The sequence below is a fragment of the Theobroma cacao genome, chromosome 5 (genome assembly GCF_000208745.1).
Source record: "Theobroma cacao cultivar B97-61/B2 chromosome 5, Criollo_cocoa_genome_V2, whole genome shotgun sequence".
NCBI classification, from domain to species: Eukaryota; Viridiplantae; Streptophyta; class Magnoliopsida; order Malvales; family Malvaceae; genus Theobroma; species Theobroma cacao.
The window spans coordinates 31503232-31517379 of NC_030854.1; the positions used below are offsets into that span (position 1 = coordinate 31503232).

At 30.6% G+C, this 14148-nt stretch overlaps 1 protein-coding gene across 1 annotated transcript in view; it reads right to left on the reverse strand.

Moving 5' to 3' along the window:
• LOC18599471 (TMV resistance protein N) overlaps window positions 1–7243 on the reverse strand; it is a 13983-nt gene extending 6740 nt beyond the window's left edge. The window contains 9 exon segments of the mRNA XM_018121019.1: window positions 356–794; window positions 879–1009; window positions 2413–2854; window positions 2938–3816; window positions 3902–4237; window positions 4331–4462; window positions 4464–4915; window positions 4952–5472; window positions 6714–7243. Coding sequence (XP_017976508.1) covers window positions 356–794; window positions 879–1009; window positions 2413–2854; window positions 2938–3816; window positions 3902–4237; window positions 4331–4462; window positions 4464–4915; window positions 4952–5472; window positions 6714–7213 — 3832 coding nt within the window. The 5' untranslated portion in view covers window positions 7214–7243.

Consider the following 14148-nt stretch of genomic DNA (forward strand, 5'->3'; position numbering starts at 1 on the left):
AATAATATATAATATATATATATATAATAATATAAGACTAGGTTTTCATGGTATTATAATAGGTAAGACTATAAGAGGAAGATAGAGAAATTATAGCATGGAGGTGATATAAAATTTCAAAAAAAAAAAACATTGTTATCAATGGCTATTCTTGCATTGATCCGTCAAAAACCATATAGGGAGATGAATCTTTTAATTAAACAAGAGGCAGATGAATTTTCCTATTTGCTCCAACTAAATCCTATATATAATTACTCACATTTGTCTAAACACCGAATCCTATAAAGAGTCCTTTGAGACATAAACAAAAGGTATACAAAAACTGGAAAAAGCCATCTAAAAATTGCACTTGTACCTGGCGAATGTTGATAAGTAGAGTTGCATTTATGCAGAAGGTTGTCATCTGGTTCATATATGAGATCAATGACACATTCTTTTACGTATAAATCAGAAAACACTGTAAAGCTCACTCGATCACCATCTTCACCCATAAATCTCCAAGAACTTAACCAATAAAGGGCATTTTTGGCTTTAGGAATTCCAATGAAACGTCTATAATAAGTCCATGTAGTAGATTTGGTCTCATTGACAATCTCAATACGTGATAAAAAATCAAATATTTGATCGTCTTCAGCAACAAGAGCGACCATAAAGTTTAGCCAACAAATTTGTTGACTAGAGCTTCGAGCCACTGTAAATGAAACCTTATTCCCGATAACATGATGGCTATACCTACCCCAACATGCAAAGTCGTATGGAACAAACATGCTAATTATCCCACAATCGTATAGCACCTGTAACAATATTGAATTAATTATAAGTTATAAAAACAGAGAAAAATAATAAACCGAAAAGGTTAGATAGTAGATTAAGGAAACCTGAGGGGAAGCAACTATTATTGGTTCCTCTAAATAGTTGTAAATTTGCACTTTAACATTTCCACTAGAGCCCAAATTGAGTAACTCTTCATTTACTTTCACCTTAATCTTTCTCCAAATATCTTCATTTCCTGAAAGATGTTGGAAATAGATATACCATTATTATATAGTTTTAATCATCGAATACTATGTTTCCATGAGAATATGTGTATAAGTAAATAAAATTTAGAAATACAATAAAATAGGCCCTTATACATACAACACAGTGATTAATGAAAAAAATTGGTAAATTTTAAAATTAGCATTCAGCGTAAGAGAATATCTAAATGGTTAAGAATTTTAGACCCCAATTAAGTTGGAAGTCTCATGTTCAAATTATAGGGAAAAAGATGAGAACGAATGAGTGAAGAGGTCTTTGTTGAGAGGGAAAGATCCCACATTTTTAAGAGCCAAGTATTGGAAGGTGGCTTATAAGTAAGGGCACGCCCCTTTTCCTATGAGATGATTTTCCTCGAAAAGAAAAAAATCATGAGGATAGATCCCAAAGCGAACAATAACTCATAACCAAGCGTAATTCAAGAATCTAAGCATCAACTGTTGGCACTGTATATGGGGATCTTATATTGGCCGTTAGAGAAAACACAACTTTGTCTAAAAAAAGGCACAGTACACCCCTGAGTGTTGAGGAGGGAAGATAAAACATCCTTAAGAGCCAAGCAATATTGGACTGTTACATATAAGTAAGGGCAAGCCTTTTCTCTTATGATGTGCCTTTTCTTAGAACTTTAAAACCATGAGGGCAAATCCAAAACGGACAGTACCTTATACTCAAGTGCAGTTCAACAATCCTGGCATTAATAATATATTTATGGCCATAGTTAACCTAAAGTGACCAAGCCTAGCTATTTATTTTATTATTTATTATTATAATATTAAAAAAATTTCTATATTAATATTTTAAATATATTAAAAATTAAAATCAAACAAAATATATGTTATTTTTGAAAACAATAATAACTTCAAATGGAGCTTGAGTTTAAAAATTGAGGCCCTTGCTTAACCCCAATCAAGCCTAGCCTTCGAGCCTAGATGGATAGTAGGGTCCTTGTACATATAATTTGGGCTTAATAGGCAAGCCTTGTGTGGACCACTAGGATTATCTTTTGATTTTTCATGGACCAATGTGTCAAAGTCAACATAGGCAAGTCTTGTTTGAACATAATAATATTATGTCAGTAGTTTGGGCTAAACAAAAATCAATCCATGTCTATGAGTAATATATTGATATAAAAAATACACCAGAAGAAACTATGACCCAAAATTTTGAATTATCAAATCAATTAGAAAATATAATTAAATTTGCTAGGTTACTAGTTGAGAATTTAAGATAGAATTAGGTTTTTTTTTTCTCAAACATTCGTAGATTAATATTAAAGATTTCCATAAAGAAAACAAGTTATAAATAAAACTATTGATATATAAAGTAAAGCAAAAAAATAAAAGTTGTTATAAATACTACCACTTGCAATCGTACCTTGATAGTAAAGTCGGGTGTCATTTTCATGTATATCCTTCCTTTTTGCTACATATGTAACACCAAATTCTCTTATCTTTAAACCAGAAGATATTAATTTGCAGCTCACCAAATCGCCATTTTCCAATTGATATTCCTTTACTGGCCAATGGATTACCCATAGGACAGTGTCACTTTTGGTTTTAGGAATTCCAATGAAACTTGAGAAATAAGCCCACACTAACTCCTTGGTCTCATTAACAATATACACGGATGGTAGAAATTCAAATATCTCATCACTTACAAGAGAATATTCGATGCATAGATTCAACCAACTAACTTTTTCGCTAGGATTTTGTGGCAATGAAAAAGAAATATTAGGCCCTTTACAGCGATGCTTAAATGAGATTGGAACCTTACTTTCGGAAACAAAACAGCTAGTTATGCCACCCTCATGAAATACCTGAGTCATTGAAACATTATTTATGAAACAATGAAATAAAATAAAATAAGAAAATAAAAACTAATATTAGATTGAGAAAATACCTGTGGGGTAGTGATCATTTTTGTGTCCGTAAGATAGTTATAAATTTGCAATTGAATGTTGTTGATTGAGTCCATATTGAATAAGCATTTGATTTCCTCCATTTCAAAGTTTTCAAATGGTTCAAACTTGAACACACCTTCAATCTTAGTTAGCTTTTCACAACCAAAAAGAATAAACCTTTTCAAAGACAATAAGAGTGATAGACTTGCATAGCTGTACATCGATTGATACATTTTCATGCGCAAGCCATTCAAACTTATTGGAAGCTTTGGAAGCCATTGGAGATCTTTGCAACAAGTTAGCAAAAGTTCATCAAGCTTTCCAAGCCGGCTAATACTCTTAGGAAGGCTACGGATTGGGTTTCTACTTAAATTTAAGGATTTCAAAGAAGGTAAGTAACTCAAATCAGCGGGCATAACATCATCAGATAGTCTGCAACTTTCAAGACTCAACTTTACCAAAGAACATGGCAAAGATGCCCAAAAGAAACCCAACTCTTTGCTTCTTTTTAGTGATAGCCAAGACAACCACGAATTTGATTCACAAATAGCAGTTCCATCTAAGTTAAGCACCCTCAATGATTTCATATTCTGCAAATTCTTAGGCACATCATCAAGTGTTGAGCAACCAGATAAAATAAGCTCTTCCAAAGATTCTAACGAACCAATTGTCTTTGGAAGTTTCCTAAGACTTTTGCAACCTTTAAGATTTAAAACAGTAAGAGTCATTATCTCACCAATGGATTGATCGACCTCAATCAACTTTGTGCAATCTTTCAACATCAACCTCTCAAGACTATGAAGACATGATAAGTTAAGGATTTTGAGAAGGTCATGGGAGTGACTGAGATTAAGGATCTTCAAATTTGGAAGAAAGTACTGTAGAAAAGGAAAAAAAAACACTTAGCCATATAATTTTGTTTTTGCTTCACAAAAAGCAAAGAGAAATTAAATAGTATCGCACCTTTGTATCATTCCAAACACGTTTGAGGCTACTGTTGCGCATCTCAAGAACAACTAGCTTGGAAATATCTAAATTTGTAGGAAGATATTCTTGTGGAAATCCATGCCAACTCAACCATATTAAGCTTCTTGGGAAGTCTCTATAGTCTCCTTTAAGTTTTACATAATCTAGCTGAAGTAGTTTAAGTCTCTGCATCTTTGCAAATGCATTGGTTTCAATATCTACCTCATTTGACATGAGAAATGGATTTTTTGAATGATTTGCTACTATCTTTCCATACTTATCTTCCAGCAATCTTTGTAGGTCAATGGTGAGGCACTTGATTATTTTTGTACCCTATTGGAGAAATAATTTTTTAATTAAAAAAAAGTATGACATAAGAAAATATATTGCATAAAAGAAATTAGAAGAAAATGAAATCTTTCTTACAATTTTTTCATTCAATGCATCAAATGCGTCTTTATGCCATAGCCTACTTCGTTTCCCAAGGTTAGGAGATTCTTGACGAATAATGCTCCTTCCTATATCTCTGATCATTTGATGCATCACCAGCTTGTTTTTTTTCATTAACAACTAGAAGAGACTTATTTATGAGATTTTCAATACCAATTGCTGTATAGTAATCACAACCATCAAGAATTGTAGTTGTGTAATCTTTGTCCTTCCCAGCGAATACACAAGCTATGTCAAGGAATAAATTTTTATCATGATCATCTTGTAGGGAATCATAACTGATTCTCAAAATCTTTTGAATTTTGCTATCAGGGATTGCTTTCAATTTCTCTAATGCACTTTTCCACACATTTATACTTTTACTAGCTAGAGAAGAACCTAAAACTTGAAGAGCTAATGGAAGCCCATCACAGTGTTTCACTATACTCTTTGCGTATTCCATATAACTGTCAATTGGATCATTCTGTCCAAAGGCATACCAATCAAAAAGTTGAAGTGATTCATTGAAAGCTAATTCTTTTACCTCAAATACCTTGCATAAGTCTCCATAACTTGATGATGCTTCAAGATCAAACATCTGCCTAATAAAAGGATCACTTAGTAGACATCGATGCCTGCTAGTTATAATGATTTTACTTCCTGGATGAAAAGGAATTTTTGCTCCAATTATTTCAGTTATTTTTTCCGAATCATCCACATCGTCCAAGACAAGAAGCACACGTGTACGATGTATAGCTTCTTTAATCTTAATGATTCCATCATCTGAATTGTATATTTTGTTTGCTTTCCCCTTCAAGATATCTGAAATAAGTTGTCTTTGCAAATGAACCAGGCCATTGCGTTCTTGAGTAGTTTCTCTAACATCAGCAAGGAAACTAAAACTTTCAAATCTTTGGATGTTAAGATTATAAACAACTTTGGCAATGGTTGTCTTCCCAATCCCTCCAATTCCGCAAATTGTTGCTATGCCAACCTTATTTGATCCATCTCCTAACCACCAATTAATGCGTGTCACAAGAAAATCTATTCCAACTAAATACGGAGGGACATATAAAGTGGTCCGATGGAGTTTATTTTGAACTTGTTTAATAATATCTTGAATGAACTGTGACTCATGCCTACAAATTTTAAAATATATAAGTTATAACATAAATAAATAAATATACATATCTACAAAATATAATTGAGCAGGTGACATCTTAAAAATTGAGTAAAAATTTTTTACCTGTTTGTTTGTTTAAACTTTATTTGTATTTTGAAAGGGACCACTCTATATTAGGGATGACAACAGAATTGCCTGTTCCAAACTCGACCCAACTCTATATTTTCACATTCTAAACCTATTTCGCTTAGACATGGGGTTATCAACTTAATACCCAACCTCAAACCAAAAAAACTTTATAAGTTCCACTAGTCTTGTCTCAAATTAGTTTTTTTATATTATTTTAATTAAATTTTCTTGTAAATTTTTATATTTTTAATGTAAATTACATCTTAATTACTTTTATATATATTATATATTTATGCTAATATCTCTAATTAATACTAAATAATAAATTTATTAATATACTTCATATATATCTATACATATAAAATTAGATATAATATAAAATATTCTAAATATACCTTGAAGCGGGCATGCTAAACCTAATGTCAAACTCAATCAGACTTTTTTTCAATTGTAAAACCCGACCCAACGAGCCTTGGCTCTCGATTTTCAAACCAAAAAAAGAGCCGCCCCTACCGGGTTGGGGCAAGACGAAACACATCAAGTATGGGTTATTTTGCCATCCCTATTATTTTCTACTTCTTTTTGTTGGTTCCCATTTTAATAATATAGAATTCAAGAAAAGTGCGTTGGTTTCAATAAAATAAAATTATATCTTTATCTCTAGTCATCATAACTTTTTAATCATGTGAAATTTATTGTGTAATATAGAATATAATAACAGGAATGTCAACTTTGAAGTCAATGGACGTTTAGATATGAAAATAACAATTTGAGAAATTAAAAAAAATATCATTTCATGACCCCATGAGGTAGATGGAGTAATTATTTGTCACAAGATTGATGCTTTTATTTATATCCGATAGCCCTATAAATCAAAATCAATAATAAAATTTATTGTTTTGTACTACGTCCGTACGAGGCTAAGGAAGATAACATTTATACTTTGAACTTAAACCTCAATTGGGAGAATAATAATCCTTTATCAAGTCTGAGTTGTCATATGTAGCACAATGAGTCAAAGAAACATTAAAATATTCAATCACGTGGTGAAAAGACTATCATGAAATTATGGGCATATATAAGATTGCAATTTCTAAGAAGGGATCGAATTGTTTAAAACTTGCTTACCTATCTTCTAGAAGCATGCCTCCCAAATCCGCAACTTCTCTTAAAGCTGCCCTCCATCTTTGTACCACGTCCATCTCAGACTTGAAGCTCTCTTCATGTCTAGCAAACGCTTCTGCAAAACTCTCTGTCTGCTTCTTCACTTGAGATGGATTCACGTCATAGAAAATTGGCAAAACAATGTGTTTGGAGAATTTCCTATGTTCCAGTATCTTTACAAGTTCATTAAGGCACCATGTTGATGAAGCATAATTCTTTGAGAAGACAATGATAAATATTTTTGACTCTTGCATTGCTCTTTCAATCTTGTCTCTTATGTTCTCTCCTCTCTCAATTTCATCATCATCTCTAAATGTGTGAATTCCTGCTTGCACCAAAGCCATGTAAAGATGATCCGTAAAGTTCTTACGCGTATCTGTACCTCTAAAACTCAAGAATACATGATAAGTGTATCGAGAAATTAAGGAGGAGGACTCTTGATGGTGGACCATTGAAACAGCCATCGAAAAACACAAGAGAATCTGGATTGGCTGATGAGGCACCTAAAATAATGTCGAACAACTTAATTATCTCATCAAAAGAAAGAATTTAATAAAAAAATGAAGGCCTTATACCAAGATCAAAGAATTAAAAATAAGTAGTTACATAAGTTAAAGCTAGAGCTAGGAATATTAAAGATGATAACGAAGCTGGTAAATGAATTTAGACCAGACAGCACCTTACTAACAGCTTTTCGTTGCGCTTGTATTCTCTATAAAGAGAAAGTGGATTGCAAAACCAGAATAATGATGAAGAAATAGATACCTTTTGCTTGTTATATAGATATTAGAACGGATGGGTTGTTAAGAACTGGGAACACTATGATAAAGAACCAGCACTACAACCCCTTTTTATACTTCAAGTTCACATGCCGAAGCCCTTCCTGTTGTATCTTATTCTTATGTGTTGTCATTTTCAGCTGACTCTTCACACCATTGAACAAAGGAATTGAACCATTGAACAAAGGAATTGACCTCAAGGCAAACTATCATGACTCGTTATTTATTCAAAACTAAGATTGCTGGATTGAAATTTCCAACATTTCACTCAATGAAAAGTGTATATAGCTCTTATTTAAAAAATTTGTTTCAAATTCTTCTTCTCTTAAAAAATAAAATAAACCTAGACAGTCAACAATTTTCATATATGTTAATCATAATTAGGTTTTTTTTTTGTAAAAGAATAACCATAAAAAAAGTTAAGTACAATATTAGTTTTTTTATTAAGTGACTATTGTAATTAAATTCGTGACTGTCATATATCTTTTGCATATATAATTTGGAATACATATGAAGGAACTAAAAAGAGAAAAGTTAACTATAAGAAAAAAAATTAGATTGGCAAAAATTTTCATTTACGTTATTCATAACTAGGAAATTCTTTTTTGTTAGAAAATTACATTAAGTAAAAAAATAATGGTAAGTACATAGGCAGAGCTTTGACGCATATATATTTTGAATATATATATATATATCACGTATTACAATTATCACTTCAACAACATTAATATTTATCAATAAAAATATTTAAAAACATATATAAATAATATCATAAAAGTTTCAAGAGACAATTTGAAATTGAAATCTTGTGGAACTTATTAATTTATTTCTTATGGTCACTCATTCAAAAGAAATTGTTTATAATTAGTATATACTTATTTGAGGGTTAATAGTATTTTATTAAAAAAAATAAGACTATGTTTGATAAAACTAAAAAAAAAAAACATTGAAAAATTAATTACCAAATTTATAGTCGCAAAGCATTTAAGTAAACAATTTTTACAATAAAAATTGTTTAGTATTCTACCAAAAAAAATGATTTATTTATTTTAATTATTTTACATTAATAAAAGTTAAAAAAAGAAAGAATATAAAGTTAATGTAATTAAATGATAAAATTTTCTTTAAATAAGGTTTGATTGGATACATTAATGCTTTTGACTACTAAGGTTTTCAACACTTTTTCATTGAAAATATTTTATTCAAGTGGTTTGCAAAGTGAGTTATCAAACACATCAAAAAATTAAATCATTGAAAACAGAGTAAAAATATTTGGATAAAATTATTTTTTTCCTTTTTGAAAAAATTAGTATAATTAGTATGATTTTGTTTTCAAATCCGTACTTTTATCTCATAATAATCTTTAAGGAACAAAACTCACAAGTGTGAAATCAAAGAAAAAAACAATCCAATCTCACCCAAGATTTTTGTCTTTTTTTTTTGTTTTTCTCAATAGTCCAATATTGAACAGAACTGACCCGCTGTCAGTCCAATCTGCCGACTCATCCGAGTGAGTTGAGATCCAATAAGTTTTGCCTTTAATCTCTGACCACATAATTTGCCAATCTCCTGAGTCTTTTGCAAGTTGCAAGTGAGTGGAGATCCAAAGATTTTTACCGGCCATTTCGGGAAATCAATTTATGCGAAATGGTCAATTCAAGCAATTGCATTTCCAATCCAAATATATTTACGAGTCATTCACTCCAAAGACCACACCAGCTCATACGACGGAAAGAAGAAAATTCAAGAAAAATTCATTTTCCATCATCTCTACTTTTTTCAATTCATACTTCGGATGAAGAAAGTTGAAGAAATATTCATTTTTTGTCGTGTCTAATTTTTTTGATTTCTACCTTTTTTCCCCATTCATACTAGGGCGACTCTTTTTCCTTTTCCCAATTATACCAACTATATTTTTCTATTATTTAATTTTTCTAATTCTTTTGTCTTTTTTTTTTCTCTTTATCATTGTTTAACTTAAATTGATAATATTTTACTTGATGTTTAAATTTTGATCCCACATGGTAAAATTATTTTTTTACCTCAATAGTTAACAATAAAAATTAAAATATTATTACTTCAATAATTAAAAATGGAGAAGAAAACCTATGGCACATATAAGATACATCCAAAATCAACCAAACTATAATGACTCAAATCTTTGAATTTTTCTAAGACAACCAAACAGCCCCAAACACGTAAAAACCAAATGTAAGAAAAGTCCAAACAAAACCCTATATACCGCGTCATATGAATAATTAGACTGAAACAAAGTCGAGCATGGAGATGACTCTATTTTGCGTCAAGGAGGTGTTCAAAGTCAAATTAAATAACCAACTCATGTGGACAAAAGTCACAAAACGTTCAATCAGGTCTACCCCTTCGCAACTCTAAATTCCTGTTTGCAAATGCATGTGCAGATTAAAACAATTGATCTGCTCATAAAGATATGATGGCAAAGAAAAAGTAATCTAAGACCCCTTAAACCGACGCTCATACGATCTTCTAACCTCGCTTCTCAAAAAAAATGTTCGACTTATGCTACATTCATCAAATACCTAAGCCATTGAAATCGTTAGTTAGTTATGAATGTTTAGATTTCTATAGAATAAGGAGAAAAAAGATTATATAAAACCTTAAGACTGAGCAAAAACATGATAGCAACCATGTTTGTGTGTGTAAGATAGTTATAAAAACTTTATTGCGTCCAATGGAGTTTATAGTGAATAAGCTTTGGATGTGCATCTGCTCCATTTCAAAGTGTACCATATGTTTTATTACAAAAATAGCTCAAGAAATAACAAAGATAAAATTAAGAGAAATCAAGTAAATAGGAAAATATACAAATTTACACAATTCGGTCTCTTACGTACGTCCATGAAGTAGAATAATTCATCTACTATTAAGAAATTAAAGTATTATAAAATTTCTCTTAATAGATTTTTAATTCAACTCAAAGATTCCTTGTACACCCTTTCTCAATAGCCTCACTAGGAAGACTCACCCAAACTCACTCTAGCTCCACCTAGACAAATTGCAAGGTGTTTCTTTACTAGGGTTCCCAAAAGCACTAGTCACTCTTCTAAAGTCTAAAGATCCATTTTTATAATACAAAAGTTCAAAGTAGAATAGGATAGGACTCAACGTGGAACAAAAAATTTAAAACTGTGTAATTACTCAATGTTGCACACAAACAAGTATTCTAATCAAATAAGATTTTGAACATTAACTTTCAAGACTTAGCTTTAGCAAAGAATGTGGTAAACATGTTCACAATTCCTTGCTTCTTTTCAATGATACTTGATAGCAAGGCAACAACAGAATGATTGATATATAGTAGTTTCATCTAAATTAACCAAATAAAATAAGCTTTATAAGAGATACTACTAAACTGAGTAAATTACACGAATTATCATTGAGTTTTACAAAATTCTCATTTTGGTCATTGAACTTATTTATCTTAAAAAGACCACTAAAATTTGCCAACTATATCAAATCTAGTCACCCCAACAAATTTCTAACCCCGTTATTAAGTCTAGGAAGATTTTTCTGATATAAAGATTTCATTTATGCATTGACAAACAAAAATAAAATAATAATAATAAAAAATAATAATAAGTATAAAAATGTAAAAAATTCAAGATCAAGAATCACACTTGACAAATACCTAATAAACTCGATGATAGAGCCTTTTCAAGGGAATAAACTTGTCTTCTCGAATACTCAAGGTGAGGAGGATTTTGAAAACCTCTACCAGAGTGTTGGAGGGGTCTAAGATAAATCTGCAATACAAAACAAAATAAGAAATGGAATATAACATGTAAATAATAATTAAGAGAAAATGAGAATTAAATTAAGAATCAAGAATTAAGGCGAACATAAGGATAACAAATAATTAATTAGCACCGTTCCTTGAACGGGAGTCACGGGGTATTAATACCATCCTTGTGCGTAACAGTACTCTTGAACTCTAAAACTATTCTGTAAATCGAAGCCTATTTTTTAAAAGTAGCATTTTAAAGAAATAGACTTAAATAGGTGACCAATCACACCTTATAAAAAAATATAGGTGGCGACTTCCAAATTTTCACGTTGAGGCCAATGGTTTCCCAAACCCATGCATAGTGACAGTTTGACGACTCTACTAGAGACTTCGAGGGTCGAGCCAATAATTAATCATAAGTTATCCTAAGCCTTAAATAATTAATATTTCAGTCACTTTCCCTTAATAGTTGATGACTGCATCAAATATATATATTTAACAGAAGATAAATACCTAATTAGTCTTAAATTAGAATTAGGATCGAATTTAGTTATTTTTATTTATTTTATTAGTTTAGTTTAATTTATGTTTAAATGTTTATTTTAAGTTAATAATGTTAGTTTTATGTTATTTATATTTATTTTTATGTTTTTGTAAGAGTAGGATCAAAAATAATTTCAATTGGTGAAACAAAGTGCATAATGGATTGGTGCTCTGTTTGCATATGTTTCGGTTTTTCAAGTATATCTCCCACTACAAAAGTCCAAATGACATGATGTTTGAACCATTAGAAAGCTAAGAGGCAGGGCTAAAACTTTGGTATTTACTACTTTGCCAGTTCTGAATAGAAGGTGGTCAAAATCTTTGTCGAAGTGAAAGTACTGCACCAGAAGAACAAAATTGAGCAGAACCTTTGAGAGCCGCGACCTTCACTGTATTTTCCAAAAATAACAAGCTTACGGGATTTTGGAAGCTAGGGCTTTTGAAGGCTATTTAAGGGGTCTTTTTCAAAGGTTTTTGGGAGGAGAAAACAAGCAATTTCTCTAGAGAAAAAGAGCCAAAAACAAAGCAAGAAAGTAAGAGAATTGGAGGGAGAATCATTATTTTCTTTGACTTTGATTACTGGCTACTTTTCTTTGGATGAAGTTTTTATTAGATATTATGAATTAAATTATATTTCATGGATTGCAATTGAACTCACATGTAATTTGAATTTTTAATCTCTTTCTAATTTATTCCAATTTGTTTATTCCAACAGAAGGATTGCAATTGTTTATTCCAATTTGTTCTTAATGTTTTTAATTGCTTGGCCACCAATTAAATTGATTTAGGTACCTAAACAAACTTGGAAAAGGGAGTTTAGTGTAGACGAAAATTGAAATAGCATATGATCATATTAATTGATTTGTGTATAGGATAGGGATATACCTTTACGTCATATGTAGCTAGATTAGAGCATGAACTTAATGAGTCTGTTTTAATTTCAATTCACATAGGGATATTTTTATAAGATGAGTCGGAAGATCCTTATAAATAATTTAAGACTCTAGGTTAGCAATTCAACCCATTGAAATAAGTTAAGGAAAAGAAGTAAGATTTAGATGAAGTGTGAGGGATATTGTAATCCTAGGCTTTTTTGCTTTGCTATTTACTCAAGTTATTATTACTTTGATTTTTCTTTTTAGTTTAAATTTTGGTTAATTGGTATTAGTTTATCAATTAATTTTGATTGTATGGATAAGATTACACTGTTCTAATTTTAGTACTTAGTAAAATTTTAGATCAATTCTCTGTGAGATAGATACTCTGCTTGCTTATATACTATTTATTGATATGCATACTTGCGTAGTCGAATTTTAACTGACAATAGTAAATAGTATTATTTTATTTATTTTATTATTTATGTTTTGGTTACATTTGCTTATTATCATTTATTTATTGCTTTTAATAATTGTGGGGCATTTTGAATTGGGGTGTGTACTAAGAGGTTAAAGCTTGGTATGCTCCTTCACACACATGACACATTGCATTCATGCATGGGCATTCTACTTGGGCTCTGTCCTCATTAAGAGAGGGTTAAGTAGGTACGCTCTCATGAGGTGATAACTCTCCCATTGGCTAGTGAAACACTCCCACTCAGATTGAACCTAGTTCGTTTGAAACCTATAATGGGTGAGGATTGGGGTACCTTGCTAGTCCATGTGAACAATAATGAGGAATAATTTGAGAACTTTTAGCTTTGAGGGAAATTGAACTCAGCATACAGAAAGCCGTGAGGAGCCATCCCATAAGTAAAGTCATACTAAACTTGCCATGAAGAGTACACCTTAATTTAGGACACATAAACGAACAATTTTATCCTAACAACCTCTTTTTTGATAAAACAAAAATAACATGTGTTGAAGTGACCTTTAAAAAAAAACAAAAAGTATTTTCTTTTCTTTTTTTTTGTCTTATTAAAAAAGAGGAACAAGAGTTTCAAAATTCATTATTTTATTTATCCATGGTTTTAGAAGATTTTTCATTTTACTTTTTCTTTAAAAATTTCAAAAAAATAGTTTTTTCTCTTTTTTCCTTAAAAATGAAAAAATAAGGAAATATGAAAAAAAAGAAGAGGATTCTTTTCCTTCTTTTGTCAGAAGAAACAAGAAATATAAAGAGGTTAGAAACAAAAAGAGAGGTTCTTTCAAAAAATAAAGAAAAAAGAGCAAGAAAAAGCAAAATCTTTTGTTTTAGTTCATTTTATCTAAATAAAAAGAGAGAAAGGATTTTAATTTCGAGTAAATATCTACATCTTGCTTTTTATGATTTTTATTAATGCACTCACATAACGTGTATAAAGTTTTACTTTCTTTTA